Raw genomic sequence first — 15245 nt, 5'->3', positions numbered from 1 at the left:
TACTGTTTTTGCATTGACATAATATATTGAATAATGAATGTGCAAAGAGACAAATCTGCAAAACCGAAAAAGTCCTGATCAAATGTAAATCTAACCAAACTCAACATACTTTTTGCCAAAGAAGCTGCTAGATCTTCAACTGAGCTGGGAAAACATACATTATGTTGTCATTGTTTGTACTAAGTTGTTGCAGGCGAGAGTAACAGTCACAATATGTGATGATTTTCAGTCTTCTCCCACTAAAAAAATGGACTGTAGGAGTTGCGAAGACCGGGGGTGGGGGTGATGAAAGACTTACTTGTTAGAGGCTTGGCAAAAGGGGCAAACAACACAATCAGTTGTCGTCCTCTTTTCTTTCTTTGCCTTCCACTGCTGGTCCCTTGTTGCATCATTTGTTTCAGGCAGCCTATTAGACATGTCTATGGAGATGCTCAGTCATTCAGGTCATGGTTGTCCCAAAGGTGCTTTTTCAAGAGACAACTGGACTTACTTGTTTTTTTCTTTTGAAGATGTTTCACTTCTCATCCAAGAAGCTTCTTCATCTTCCAAAAATAACCAAAAAGTCCAGTTACCTCTTGAAATAGTTCCTTTGGGACAGCACCTTAGACAGTTTCAAGTGGACAGTGTTGGCCCAAAGGTGCTTTTTCAAGAGGCAACTTGGGCTTTCTGGTTTTTCTTTGAAGATGTTTCACTTCTCATCCAAGAAGCGTTTTCATCTTCCAAAAATAACCAAAAAGTCCAGTTACCTTTTGAAATAGTCCCTTTGGGACAGCACCTTAGACAGTTTCAAGGGGACAGTGTTGGCCCAAAGATGCTTTTTCTGGAGGCAACAGGACTTCCTTGTTTTTTCTTTTGAAGATGTTTCGCATCTCATTCAAGAAGCTTCTTCAGCTCTGACAGGATAGTGGGGAATGGATGAGCTGAAGAAGCTTCTTGGATGAGAAGTGAAACATCTTCAAAAGAAAAAAAAACAAGAAAGTCCAGTTGCGTCCTGAAAAAGCACCTTTCGGACAACCATCACTTGGATGACCGAGAATCTCTACAGGACAGTGTTGAGTTGCTCACTAAGGTCATAGATGGCAATATCTGCTTTTATGAGATCTGTCTTCCTTTGATATTAGGTGATCTTGATGTCTCCTAAGAAGCCATGTTACTGTCTTATCAGCCTTACTCACTTGCATTCTTCTTGCTAGTTGGTAGTTCTCATATCCCAAATGTGTTGTCCCACAGGGGCCTTTCCATTAGGGGCAAGTTTTGAACAGCTTTGTGCACATGCCTGGTCTCTGGAAAACAAGGGCATTGAAACTGCCATCATGCACACTACCCAGCTCCTAGAGCTATTTTTAGCAATAGCAGTTAGACTTATATACCGCTTCATAGGGCTTTCAGCCCTCTCTAAGCAGTTTACAGAGTCAGCATATCGCCCCCACAGTCTGGGTCCTCATTTCACCCACCTCGGAAGGATGGAAGGCTGAGTCAACCTTGAGCCGGTGAGATTAGAACCGCTGAACTGCAGATAACAGTCAGCTGAAGTGGCCTGCAGTACTCCACCCTAACCACTGTGCCACTTCAGCTCTTTTTTTGGGTTTCTATGATGGTATGCCAGAGGCCCATAGTGGTGTGTTTCACTCTGAATGGATCAAATGTTACAGATGGTATGGATAGCCCAATCCAAGAGTAAATGAGCTTCCTTAAATCCCATTGCCCCATGAATCAAAATAAATTTGGTATCAGAGCAGAGATGTCAAAATTGAAAACTGACATTCTGGGAATCAGTGAACTAAAATGATGGAAATTAATCATAACAGAACAGGGGAACACCAAACCTTCTAGAATGGCTGAGAAATCTTAGAAAAAAATAGAAAATCCATTGTTATTAGAAAAAAATGTACCAAAGTCAGTCCAATTGCAACCTTCCAAATGACAGAAACATCACAATTCAAATCAAAAGCAAGCTAATCAATCAGCTTGTCAACTCCTTCTTGACATAACATGCACATGTACAAGCACAACCGCAAGCACACACAAAGATAACATAATAATTTTAGGAAATTGCCATTATAAAATTGGAGGGGAAACAAACAAATCTAGTCTTTGTTTTAATAAGAATTCTGCCCACTCCCTCCCAAATCAATGTTTTAGCAAATACCTTTTTCGAACAACCTAAAAATTGGATATCACTAGCTGGACAAATAGAGCTGCTGAAAAAATTAGGACTGCAATTCATGATTTCATTACCACAAAAACAAAAATATTTTAACATTACAAAAGGAAAATAAAAAAATGCCTGTCTTTGTGCTAAAATAATTGAAGAAAGGGAAAAGGATATTATAATCAAGACCAGCATAAAGCTTCTGTTTTGAAAATTCAGTTTCAGATAGGCAAAAGAGGTAACCAAGAACTCAGGTGCCTTAGGGTGTCTCCATCTTAAATGGATATTAGCACTTCATAAGAAACATCGACAAATCTTTGCCAGCCTTCCCTGACTGGCACCTCCAGTTATGTTCCAGTACAGCATTGCTGTCAAACTTGCGGCCCGTGGGCTGGAAGCGTCACATGCTGCCCACGCCCAGTTTATCGCTCGGAGAAAAAAGTCAGGACACATCACACGATGCCATTGTGACACCACGAATTTAACACCCCTGGGGCTACATCATCCAGCATCTCACTCAAGAAACCCATAATTTCCATCTAAAATATCATTCATGGTGAAGTATGGTTGAAACTGGTATTGCCTAATTTGGACAACATTCTCTTGAACAAGGCTACAATCCATACCTTCAAAGATGCAAAAAGGAATTTGGTACACCTATCTTGTATGGACCATGAGAGATAAACAAGTTCAGTAATGATCAGTGAGCTTTGCAGTTTGAGTCAAAACAGCTTGGAAATAAAACAAAACTACTTCTAAGGGTTGGGCGTGGGGAGAACAGCAGCTCATATTTTCAAGCCAACCCAAATTGGAAGATAGCCCATTACCACCTAGTAAATTCTTAAGATCTCTTTCCCTCTCTCCCCCTTCTCTCCTCTGTCTCTCTTTCTCTTTCTCTTTCTCTCTCTCTCTCTCTCTCCCTCCCTCCCTCCCTCCTCCACCTCTCTCTCTCTCACACACACACTTAGAGCAACCTGGACCATATACAGCAATGCATACTTCTTTCTTCTTAAATAATTGGGATTAGAATGACCGAACCTGACTACTAAAACAGCAGCCAATCTGGAGACGCAACTTTAGCAATAGCAATAGCAGTTAGACTTATATACCGCTTCATAGGGCTTTCAGCCCTCTCTGAGCGGTTTACAGAGTCAGCATATTGCCCCCAACAACAATCTGGGTTCTCATTTTACCCACCTCGGAAGGATGGAAGGCTGAGTCAACCCTGAGCCGGTGAGATCTGAACAGCCGAACTGCAGAACTGCAGTCAGCTGAAGTAGCCTGCAGTGTTGCATTTAACCACTGCGCCACCTCGGCTCTTCAACTTTCCCAGTACAAGTTGCACAGTATACAGACAAATAACTACTTTGTATTTAGTAGAAAGCAAAATTGTACAGAAGTCATTCCAAAAGTGCTTAGAGCAGTCCAAGGATGCAGAATGCCCAGGAAATACAAGGGTATTTACACCATCGAGACTAACCCTAACCCTTCCGATTTCCTGAACTCATTCACAACTTTCTTTCATCCCACCAAATGTCAACATATCACTAATGATTCTATGCAAGGAGAAGGAGAAAAAAACAGAGCAGGACATCTCTCCCTCTAGCCTTGAATGTCCACAGTTGTAATTTTGCAGAAACAGCTTTTTCCTTCTCCCCTGTCTCTACTCTGCCAAGCCCAATGTTATACAGCACAATAGCAATCAGATAGGCTTGAGAAATATGGTTTCTTCAAAGGCTATTAATTTTGCAGAAGCCATTGAGAAAATGGGCTAGTCCAGGATCCAGTTGCAATCTGATTTGTTTTCTAGGAACAGAGCCAAGTCTGAGAGAAGGAAGAAAACCCAGGACTGAAGAATGCTTCAATTGCTACTACAGCCTCAAAGAAGGGTTTCTAGATTCACCAAAGAATTTGCAATCTCTGGCTGGGCCTTTGGTTGGGCTGGATGCCTCTCTTCACGAAGCTTCTATTTTTAAATATTTCTTTTTTCTTTTTACTTTTTAATTTCTATCTGAATTTATCGGGTACTTTCCATAAACAATAAGCAATGCAGTGGGATGATATCACTTATATGCTTTAAACAGTTGTCCTTGAGTCCTGCAAGGATGAAAATTGCATTGCATGAACAATTTTATTTTGCCATGTTTTTCTTGCTTTGCATACATTAAACTGAGGGACTGGGGATTTTTTGAGGCTGAACTATAAGAGAAATACATTTTTTGGATAATCTGAAATTGTCCACAGCTTTTTCGGTTGCCATTATTCAGAATGCTTTGTAGATTATTTCCTTTGAACACAAATCAAAGGGGGGGGGAGATTGTTTTTATCTGCAAATCAAATCAGCTTGCATATAAAAACAAATAGGTTCGGCATCATCTTAAACATGTTCTGTTCTAAGTAAGCCTCCTTTTCTTTCCAGTGGGACTTATTCTCAACCTCAACTTCATGTATTCATTCTTATGAGAATAAATTACACTGAAGAGATTGTGACTTACTTCAGAATAAACTGAACAAGGAATTGCATTGCAATATATTTAATATTCTCATTTGGAAAAGTTTTTTTCTTTTGTTTGAGTGAATTTATATGCTACACTGATAGTCCTTGACTTACAAACATTTATTTAGTGACTGTTCAAAGTTACTAGCACTGAAAAAGTGACATGTCTTGTATTGTAAATCTATTGTAGATCTGTCTGTCTGCCTGCCTGCCTGCCTGCCTGCCTACCTACCTATCTACCTACCTACCTATCTACCAGTGACGTGTGGTGAGGTTTATGGCTGGTGAGGCATTCTTCTCCCCCTGTCTCAGATAGGCTCTATAACTCTGGAAGCAGCTAGCCCAGCCTGACCTCAGCAGCTCTTGCCTTTTTCCTTTTACATTTTTACATTTTCATGATGGCAGGCAAGAGCAGAGTTGAAATCCTTTAGCCGCCCTGAGTCTCTTGAGAGTGGGTGGCATACAAACCAATTAATTAAATAAATAAATAAATAAATAAATAAAATAAACTCTCAAATTGAGAGAGAGTTTGTTTGAGTGAAGAAACAAACACACATGCGTGCACACACACACAAAAAAATTATTTACAATTACTTACAAATTACATTAATTTTGAATTCCTCCCCCTACCTCCGACCCACATACCTTTTCCAGCTGTTTCACAGAGGATTTCAAATCTGCTCTTGCCTGCCATCACGAAAATGTAAAAATGTAAAAGGAAAAAGGCAAGAGCTGCTGAGGTCAGGCTGGGCTTGCTGCTTCCAGAGTCCCTAATGGATGACTCTGCTTAACTGTTTAAAAAAACCTCTAAAAATGCCCTCTACAGGAGGAGGCAAGAGAACCACGTGCCTTATCTACATAAGGAATTTTTCAGCTTTTAACCCTTGCTTAACTCTGCTCGAGTGATCATAAAGTCAGACAGACTAAATGAGGCATGTGGTTCTCCGGCCTCCTCCTGTAGAGGGCACTTTTTAGAGGCTTTTTTAAACAGTTAAGCACTAAGCAGAGTCATCCACTGTGACTCTGGCAGCAACTACCTCAGCCTTTTTCCTTTTACATTTCATTTTCTTTTCATGATGACAGTGGTGAGGCTCTGCCTCCCCTGCCTCCCCTGACTGCACGTCACTGCTACCTACCCACCCACCCACCTACCCATCTGTCTGTCTGTCCGTCCATTCATCCATCCATCCATCCATCCATCCATCCATCCATCCATCCATCCATCCATCCATCCATCCATCCACCCATCTTACCCCAAAGTAACTCTGGGTGGTTGACAATATTAAAAAGATAAATTTTTACAAAACCTATACACAATAGCAACCAAGTACAGTAGTACTCAGCTGCTTTGAAACTTATCAAATTTGGTGCCCAATGCATTTCAATGTGAAACTTTTGTCCCGGTACTCATCATTTGTCTGGTACTCAACACACAAGCTAGACCTTGTTGGTGTGAGCTAACTTGTGATGCACTACATTATTCCTTATGGGAAACATTTGAGGACAGGAAGGCCTGAAGGAATGTTGTCCATGGGGGCACAATGGGTTGGACATGACTTCGCAACTAACAACAACTAACAACAACAACCAAGGTTGTTATTGTTAAAACAATAAAAGAAATTAAAAAAAAAGATAAATGCTACCTTCTGACAAGCAAAGTCAATGGGGAAGCCAGATTCACTGAACAAATGTGTTACTAACTTAAGAAGTACTGTGATTCTCTTAGCAACTGGCCCAAGAAAGTTTATAAAATGGGGCAAAACTCGCTTAACAACTGTTGTCTTAGCAAAAGAAATTTTGGGGCTCAATTGTGGTTGTAAGTCAAGGATTATCCATACTTCAGTACAGCAATATTAAGAGCTTCAAATACTTTAAAGACCATAATTTCACAAGCTGTTCTGCAGAATTTTGCAGTTTTGTTTTAAAAAGTCATTGTGCGTAAACATCAGGTCTTGGGCCTTTGTTTTATAAAAAGACTTGGAAGCAGTGTTCAGAGAGTATGGTTTTTATATGGCCTTGGACGATACACACTAAATGTCACTTATTTAATGGATTTTGCTGTGAGCAACTGTTACCTCCTGGACGATCAAAAATATGAAATGGAAAAAAGAAAACAGAACATACCATGTCGACAGAAAAACACAAAAAGAACTAGATCAGGGACATCAGGGAAGGTGGAATACTATAACAACACATTTTATATTGTTATATTATTCCACCCACCTTAATGAAGAACCCTTTGGTGTGGCTACTCCATAGCCTTTCGAATCCAGATTTCCGCCCACTTTCATGGTGTCACATGGCTTTCGCTGCTCAATGTATTCATTCATGGTGGACTCCAGGAGGAAGGCAAACTTGCCCTTGGACTTGCGGACACGGGCCACGCCCTCAGCTGTGGTCCTAGCGAAGACGGAAGGGTCTGTTGTGCTCATGTAGGCCCACATCTTTTCATATACTGCTATTTTAGATCTCTGAAGGAAATTAAAAGGAGGTTAGATGCAACAAAGGAACAAGAACCTTGCAAAACCTGGTTGAGATCTCAAATACAGTCAAGGGTCATTTGGTTGCTCCACAATAGGAAATAGGTCTCTTTTGATAGAATGAGATGCTTTCATTGAAAGGGACTGCAGTTTTGACAGGCATACAGCTAACATATTTTAACTATTTTATGCCTAGTTCTTGATGTCCTTCAAAGATAGAATCCAGAACAAAAAACATTATATACATAAATGCATACAACAGTAACTAGGTGTCTGAATGAATGGCAGTAAATCTATTGAGTACTACCGTGTTTCCCCAAAAATAAGACAGGGTCTTATTTTCTTTTGACCCCCAAAATAAGCACTTGGCCTTGTTTTTGGGGAGTCTTATTATTTTTGAGGTGCAAGAGGCCCCTTAACCTTGGCCCACAGCCCACGGATCAGCTGATTCAGAGGGGGCCAGAAGTTCTGTCTCTGTTTCTGGCACAGTGCCTGGGAGTTGACAGTTATAATCTTCTCTGCCTGAGGTTCTCAAAATATCTTCGCACCTTGGGATTAGCTTGATGTTGAACCATCTCACTTTCCTTATTCTTACCTGAAAATTTTATTTTTAATGGTTCTAATTTAAATATGAGTGATTCTGGATCCAACATATTGCTTAGCACATCTCGAACAGTTTGAGTGAACCATATCCAGTTCGTATTTTGGACAGAGGCCAAGAATACAAGTGACAACAGATACCACTGTTTATCAGGTTTTATGTTTCCTTGATAACAGTGAGATTTACACCATAGCATTATACATTTCTATTCAGAAATATGTCACTTGTATTTAAAGACTGCAGCAATTTATGAGTTTCTTGTTTTTCTGTGGCCAACATTTCTAGAGACCCCATTTAATGTCAACAAATGAATATACTGTAGCTAAAGGAAAATATGTTAGATCATATTTGAAAGGACGTTAATGCATGCTTATATCAGTGGGACCTAGAGGTACTTTACATTTCTTGTTTCCAAGCTGCTGGAAGGTATTTTTTATATCTTAAAAAGGTAAAGGTTCCCTTCGCACATATGTGCTAGTCATTCCCAACACTAGAGGGCAGTGCTCATCTCTATTTCAAAGTCGAAGAGCCAGCGCTGTCCGAAGAGGTCTCCATGGTCATGTGGCCGGCATGACTAAATGCAAAAGGCGCATGGAATGCTGTTACCTTCCCACCAAAGGTGGTTCCTATTTTTCTACTTGCATTTTTACATGCTTTCAAACTGCTAGGTTGGCAGAAGCTGTATATATAGTGTCACAACCCCTGGTATGCCCAAATACGGGAGGAAGCAGACTGCTTCCATTCTCTGTCTATCGGCTCGTCACAAGAGACCATCACGACAGAAGCCCAATGTTTTTACTGTTGCCTTTGTTACATTTGTGTTGTATTTGTGGTGATAAATAAATAAAGGGAGACTAGTATAGATCTATTTCAAGCTATTTAGCTCTCATCAGCTAGCCATACCCTGGGTTCGAAGCCCAGTAAGGGTATGGCTAGCTGATGAGAACTAAATAGCTTGAAATAGATCTATACTAGTCTCCCTTTATTTATTTATCACCACAAATACAATATATATATATATATATATATATATATATATATATATATATATATATATGTATGTATGTATGTATGTATGTATGTATGTATGTATGTATGTATGTATGTATGTATGTATGTATGTATGTATGTATACGTACATACATATATACATACATACATATATATCTTATAACATAGCAAACAAAATGAGAACCATACAAATGAAACCTTTACACAATTAATGTGATTACTCAAACTGCTGGAAACATATCCTATGTATTTTCAATGCAATTACTTTCTCTCATCCAGTATCTGCACGTAGCAAAACTGCATAGCTTTTCATCAAAGTCTGCAACATTTATAAAACAAAAACCAACCTGAAATACACCTTATAACCACAAAAAGCCTATCAAAGCTCCTTGTGTTTCAGTACTCTGCTTTGCCCATTAAACAGGAAAGAATTCTATTTGAATCACCTCTCTCTGAATCCTCAGATGGTTAAAGTGTTTACCCCAAATGTCAACCAATAGAGCAGTTCTTGTTTTTTATTTTTAAACAAACAAACAAACAGCACTGGAATAACTTCGATATTGCATTTTCCACAGAAGCAAAACAGATTAGGTGTAATGGAACATAGTACCAGCAGCACACTGGATGGAAAAATTGAATTTCAGGAAGCATACCAACTTACTCTGAAGAATTCTTTTGTTGAACCAGAGTCCAGAGTCCCATATGCAATTTCTGTTTGTTTTGCGAGGTCTTCTGCACTTTCTATGGGAGAGACCATTCGCTCAACAGTCAAGAAAGCAGCAAGGTTAGCAGTATACGATGAAATTATGATTAGCGTGAAGAACCACCAGACGCCTCCAACTATGCGACCTGAGAGGGACCTAAATAGCAATAAGATATGTTTATTTTCCTAGAAGGTGCAGCAAAATAAATGATTACAGGAAATGTATCCATCAAACAACAAGCATGGTGAGTGTCACATAATAAGGTTGTTGTTCTGTTTAATAAAATTTCTCTTTATTAACTGATTCACACTCCAGCATGTAGCAACGACAGCTGGGGAATGAAGAAAAATCTAATATACTTTGAATAAACATTTAATTTATCTCTTACAAGAAGGAGCTGCTTGCTACAGTAGCTAATGGAATGATTTCCAAGCTAGGTACTGAGAAATCACTTTGGGTATTTATCGATTAGAACATTAATAATAGCATAATACTATACTATTACCATTACTATACTATAGTATAATATTACCATACTACAGTATTACTATACTATAGTATAACTATAACTAACTATAACTATAACTATAACTATAACTATAACTATAACTATAACTATAACTATAACTATAACTATAACTATAACTATAACTATAACTATAACTATAACTATAACTATAACTACAACTACAACTACAACTACAACTACAACTACAACTACTATAACTATAACTATAACTACTACAACTACAACTACAACTACAACAACTAACTATAACTATAACTATAACTATAACTATAACTATAACTATAACTATAACTATAACTATAACTATAACTATAACTATAACTATAACTATAACTATAACTATAACTATAACTATAACTATAACTATAACTATAACTATAACTATAACTATAACTATAGTATTACTATGCTATATTGTGTTTTTGGCCCCTTAAATAAGTGTTTGGCCTTATTTTCGGGGTGGTCTTATTATTTTTGAGGTGCAGGAGGCAACAAGCGTGGTCACTTCATGGCTGCTGCTGTTTTGCAATATTTTGGGGGGGAGGGCTTATTTTAGTGCATGCACTCAAAAGCCCGATTGTGCTTATTATCCGGGGAGGTCTTTTTTCAGGGAAACAGGGTAGTATTATTATACTATACTATATTATAATTATACTATTACTATTACTACCCTGTTTCCCTGAAAATAAGATCTTCCTGGATAATAAGCCCAATCGGGCTTTTGAGAGCATGTGCTAAAATAAGCTCTCTCCCAAAAATAAGCCCTCCCCCAAAATATTGAAACACAGCAGCAGCCATGAGGTGATCACACTCATTGCCTCCTGCACCTCAAAAATAATAAGACCTCCCCAAAAATAAGGCCAAGTGCTTATTTCAGGGGTCAAAAGAAAGTAAGACCCTGTCTTATTTTCGGGAAAATATGGTATTACTATTACTGTACCGTACCGTACCATACATACACCATACACCATACCATACCAATTTAGTAAACAGTTTCTCACTATTCTTTCTCATATTAATACCAAGATTTGCTCTCCTACAGAAAAAATGGATATATGGCAAAAATGAGATCACAAGTGTTTGGGTCTAGGTGTTTACTTGATTATATTTAATGTTCTTCCTAAAACTCACTAAATGGTAATATTTCAGGGAAGGGACCTGGAACATGTCCACCTTATCTGATCTAGTGGGATGGGCAGATAACCCCATGGAGAGGTGAATAGGCTGTTCTTGTGTCATGTAGAGCTTTAATGGTCATAACCTTTGCACCCAGAGGTTTAACTCATGCAACAGGAGTGAAATGTCTATAAACTTAGGGGTGCTAACATTGAATGCACTGGTTCACTTCTAGGTGGTCTTCAAGGGCAGCCCCATGTAGAGTGTTTTGCAGCGACCCAAAACATAGTCACTCGTGCCCTGGAAGTGACCAAGGATGAATGACTATGAACAAGTCAAGGTCTCATGAAATGCTGGGTGCAGCTGATGGGAATTGTCAAGACATTTTAGTGGAATGGGGTTGTCTATTATTTATGTGTATAAGTATGAACAGACTGCTAATGAAATGATTCCTTATAGATTTGCTTCCTTATAAAAAATAATGCCAACTAGTACAAAATCTTAAACTTTGCATCTCCTCTCCCCAACAAAGTACTATTGTGGATTATAACTTTGTAACTTAAAACTATATTGTTCTTTGACAATATAGGCCAGCTACTGGATGAAATTTGGGTCAGACACTTCATATATTCCTGCCATGCTAGTCTCAAGAAGGTCAACATGGGAAACCTCAAAAGTATTTCAAAATACAGGGCGGGGCATAACCTTTTCCTAGGGGGTCACAGCAAGATCGACAGCAGTTTACAACTTCCGCGACACCTCATTTTAAAGCCCATAAAAAACTGAATTGAATGAGCTATTAAATGTTAAATTTGCTTTAAGAATGGCTGGAAAATTCGATTCGGAAGAACAAAGGATCATTGACAGAATAAAATGCATTGCCTTTCGAGAGGCTCGCGATGCTGGAGCGACGTTTATCAATCGAAAATGGATTGCAAACAAATTGAAACGTCATCCGGATTGGGTTACTGATAATTGGAACAAAACAGCCCAAGAATGTTTCACAAAATTTGGAGAAGGGCGTCCTCTGCAACTGTCCCAAGAAAGCAAAGCCATCATTGCAACTGGCAGTCGCAAACAACGAAAAGGAAACCGAAAAGTGGCCCAAGAAATCCTTCAAATTCGTGGAAAACGAGTTGATCAAAGGACAATTGGCCGATATCGAGAACGAGAAGGTTTGAAGCCATTCCACGTCATTTGCAAACCATTGAAAACTCAAACACACGTTCAAGATCGGCTTTGGTTGTGCGATTGGTTGTCTGAATGGACCGAGGAAGATTTTCTTCATTTGGCGCCATCTGACGAATTCTTCGTTTATGCCATTCGAAAACCGAATTTCCAGAACGATCGAATTTGGGCTAAAGACGTCGACGACATCGCCAAACATGAACGATATCGACAAATCGTTCGCAATCCGACTTGCATCGGGATTTTCGTCATTTTCACAGCCAAGAAACTGCATTGGGTTTTGAAGGATAAAGGGGAATCCTGGGATGGCAGTTATTTCCGTGAGAAAATTTTATTGGAGAATGTCATTCCATTTCTCAGTGATCCAGACAATGTCTTGGTGGTTGGTGAGGCTGTCTTTCTTCATGACAAAGCTCCTTGCATGCGTGCAAATGCGACTCAGCAATTGTTAAAGGAAAACAATGTCGAATTTTGGGGCAATGACGTCTGGCCGGGAAATTCGCCAGATCTCAATCCGGCAGAGAACATTGGGGCCATAATTAAGGATGAAGTGGAAGCTCTGATGATTCAGGAGCAAGGTCAAAATCGATATTCGGTTGAAACTTTGAGAATGAATTTGGAAACTGTGTTGAAAAATCTGGAAAATCGAACGGAACTGTTTGAAGATTTGTTGTGTTCTTATCCACCTCGTTTGAATGCTGTTCGAAGGGCTAATGGTGGTCATACTGACTATTAAATCGTGTCAATAAACTCAGTTTTTGATGGGCTTTCGAATGGTGTATGAATTATTTGTGTTGTTATTACAAGTGTTGCTGTGACCCCCTAGGAAAAGGTTATGCCCCGCCCTGTATATGAGGGAAATCAGCTAAGGGAGAACAGAATATGAATAAGATAGAGTGAATTCACAAGATTGGGAATTATTAAGATATAAACCATCCTTTTATTTTGAACTTTTTCATATCTCTTTCTCTTGGTGAGAAGGATATTAAAGAATGGCTGAAAATTATAAAAAAATGTCTTTCAGGAGAAATAAATTAACCCGTTGCCAAGATAACCAGGTTGATATTTGGCTGAGCATGTGGATGATGAAAATGTCCATGGTAGGGAATATTAGTCTGATTGTCACAGGAAAAAGTTCTGTATCATCTTCCCTGTTTTATTCAGAGTAAGGGCTCTACTTCCCTTCAAAGTGGTGCTTTCAATGATTATGAGTTGTTATGGGGCACCATATTGTCATACCATTGACCATTTGACTACAGTTGATCTCATTTTAGTAATGGAACAGGAAGTGCATGGGTGGTTGGTTTTTGGTGGGAGAATCCCCCTCCATTTATTTTCATATCATAGTAGTCAGGGTGGATACAAATACAAAGAAAGAAACCCAAGAATTAGTAATCTATGGAAAGGCAGTAATAGCTTGATACATTGAAAATAAGACAATTACAACTCCATAAACAAAATAGTTAAGAAACTAAGGATGTTATCATAACAAAATGCCTGTACTTATATACATGGGGTATATATTATGACTATCCTTATCCTTACTATACCCTTAGGGATCAAACTTAGAAGCAATTTCAGCATTATTACCCACCTCGGTGAAATATCACATCCTTGCTGCATAAAGGCACCCAGGGAAAACCAAAGACTGTTGAAGATGCCAAATTCATTAGGAGGTTGATCGCTGGGTCCTTCTCTGCCGTCCTCCGGCTCTTCTGTATGCCATTCATATGGACTAAACCTGCTCACCAGGAATAGGACAACACTGACTCCAATGTAGGCAAAGACTATGCACATCCAAATTTCATAGGCCAAGGGGTCCAGGAAGGAAAAAACTCCTGGTTTAGATTTCTGGGGCTTCTTGATCATAATGGATATGCCAAGGCTCATAAAGGGCTTAGAAAAATCGATGACCTCCTCACGCACCAAAGTGATGGTCAGAGGTGCAACTGCAATTTCTGCTTTCTGTAAAAGAAAAGGGGAACCCAAACAAATAGAGATTAGGGGAACAAGAAGACATTGTACTGTGCAACAAGTGGATGATACATCGTGTTTTCATCCATCAACAACTGGGGTGTCAAACTTGCATCGTCATGGCGTCGCCACATGAGATATCGTGACTTTTTCCCCCTTTGCTAAACCGGGAGTGGGTGTTGCCAGCATGTGATGCATCAGGCCTGCGGGTTTGACACCCCTGATCTAAAATGAACGGCTAACATAGAGGCTAATGGCAAAAATAGGGTGCTGGAGACACTGTAATGGAATTAAGGAGTGGACATTTGGAAGGAGAAAGTGGTAGCACACCAGGAAGAATTCTAGACGGAATAATTTTCAGTTAATTGAGAGATGTGTATGATTTTACTCTACTTAAAGATAGGGGCATAGGCAATGTAAATCCAGACAAGCTTGTATCCTGAAATATACATTATGCTATATTATATTAGGTAAAATCATTCTTCTTCAATGTAGGAAACCTTCTACATAGGTAGATCAACAGGAAGACAATGGAAAGCTAAGTCAGATACTTGCTTTATATAGATCAGTAAAATCAATGTACAGTGGATCTTCATGATTGCTGGTAAAGGATTTCTTTTGCTCAATGTAGATATCCAAACACATTTTTAAAGATAAGAATCAAGCAACCTACCAGATTTTACTGCAGACATATGTTCTTCGAATAGCTTTTCTCCTATATAATATGTGAATTTATGAGGCTTCTTGTGGGATATAGTAGTTTAATATTATAAAAAGATTGTATGAAATATGGTAAATAGTTCCAAATTGAACCCTCTGTATATCTAGTTGAGGCATGCTACCTGAATCCCATGTTTGATCCTATGTTTGGTGCCCCTTTTGAGAAATAGTATTCTGTAGCCTTTTCTGCTTATGTTCCATTGGGCATTTGAAATGCCAAATCGTAAACTTGGGAATTTCTGAATGTGTACAGATTAAAGAAGGACTCACTGC

At 38.9% G+C, this 15245-nt stretch overlaps 1 protein-coding gene across 8 annotated transcripts in view; it reads right to left on the bottom strand.

Moving 5' to 3' along the window:
- The window catches only part of GRIA4 (glutamate ionotropic receptor AMPA type subunit 4), a 291186-nt gene that overhangs the window by 27267 nt on the left and 248674 nt on the right, over positions 1 to 15245 (bottom strand). For all 8 annotated transcript variants that reach the window (XR_015697457.1, XM_087721153.1, XM_014071708.2 and 5 more), the window contains 3 exons: positions 13873 to 14243; positions 9403 to 9601; positions 6873 to 7120 (listed from right to left, as the gene is read on the bottom strand). Coding sequence is in view for 7 of the 8 variants with exons in the window: in XM_087721153.1 (XP_087577279.1) it covers positions 6873 to 7120; positions 9403 to 9601; positions 13873 to 14243 (818 nt within the window). In the remaining variant the exon portion in view is untranslated. The remainder of the gene's footprint in view (positions 1 to 6872; positions 7121 to 9402; positions 9602 to 13872; positions 14244 to 15245) is intronic.

This window comes from Thamnophis sirtalis, unplaced genomic scaffold, assembly GCF_051295495.1.
Source record: "Thamnophis sirtalis isolate CommonGarterSnake01/CBP01778 unplaced genomic scaffold, rThaSir2_p1.2 scaffold_8, whole genome shotgun sequence".
NCBI lineage: Eukaryota > Metazoa > Chordata > Lepidosauria > Squamata > Natricidae > Thamnophis > Thamnophis sirtalis.
This window is presented reverse-complemented; position numbering and strand designations above follow the sequence as displayed.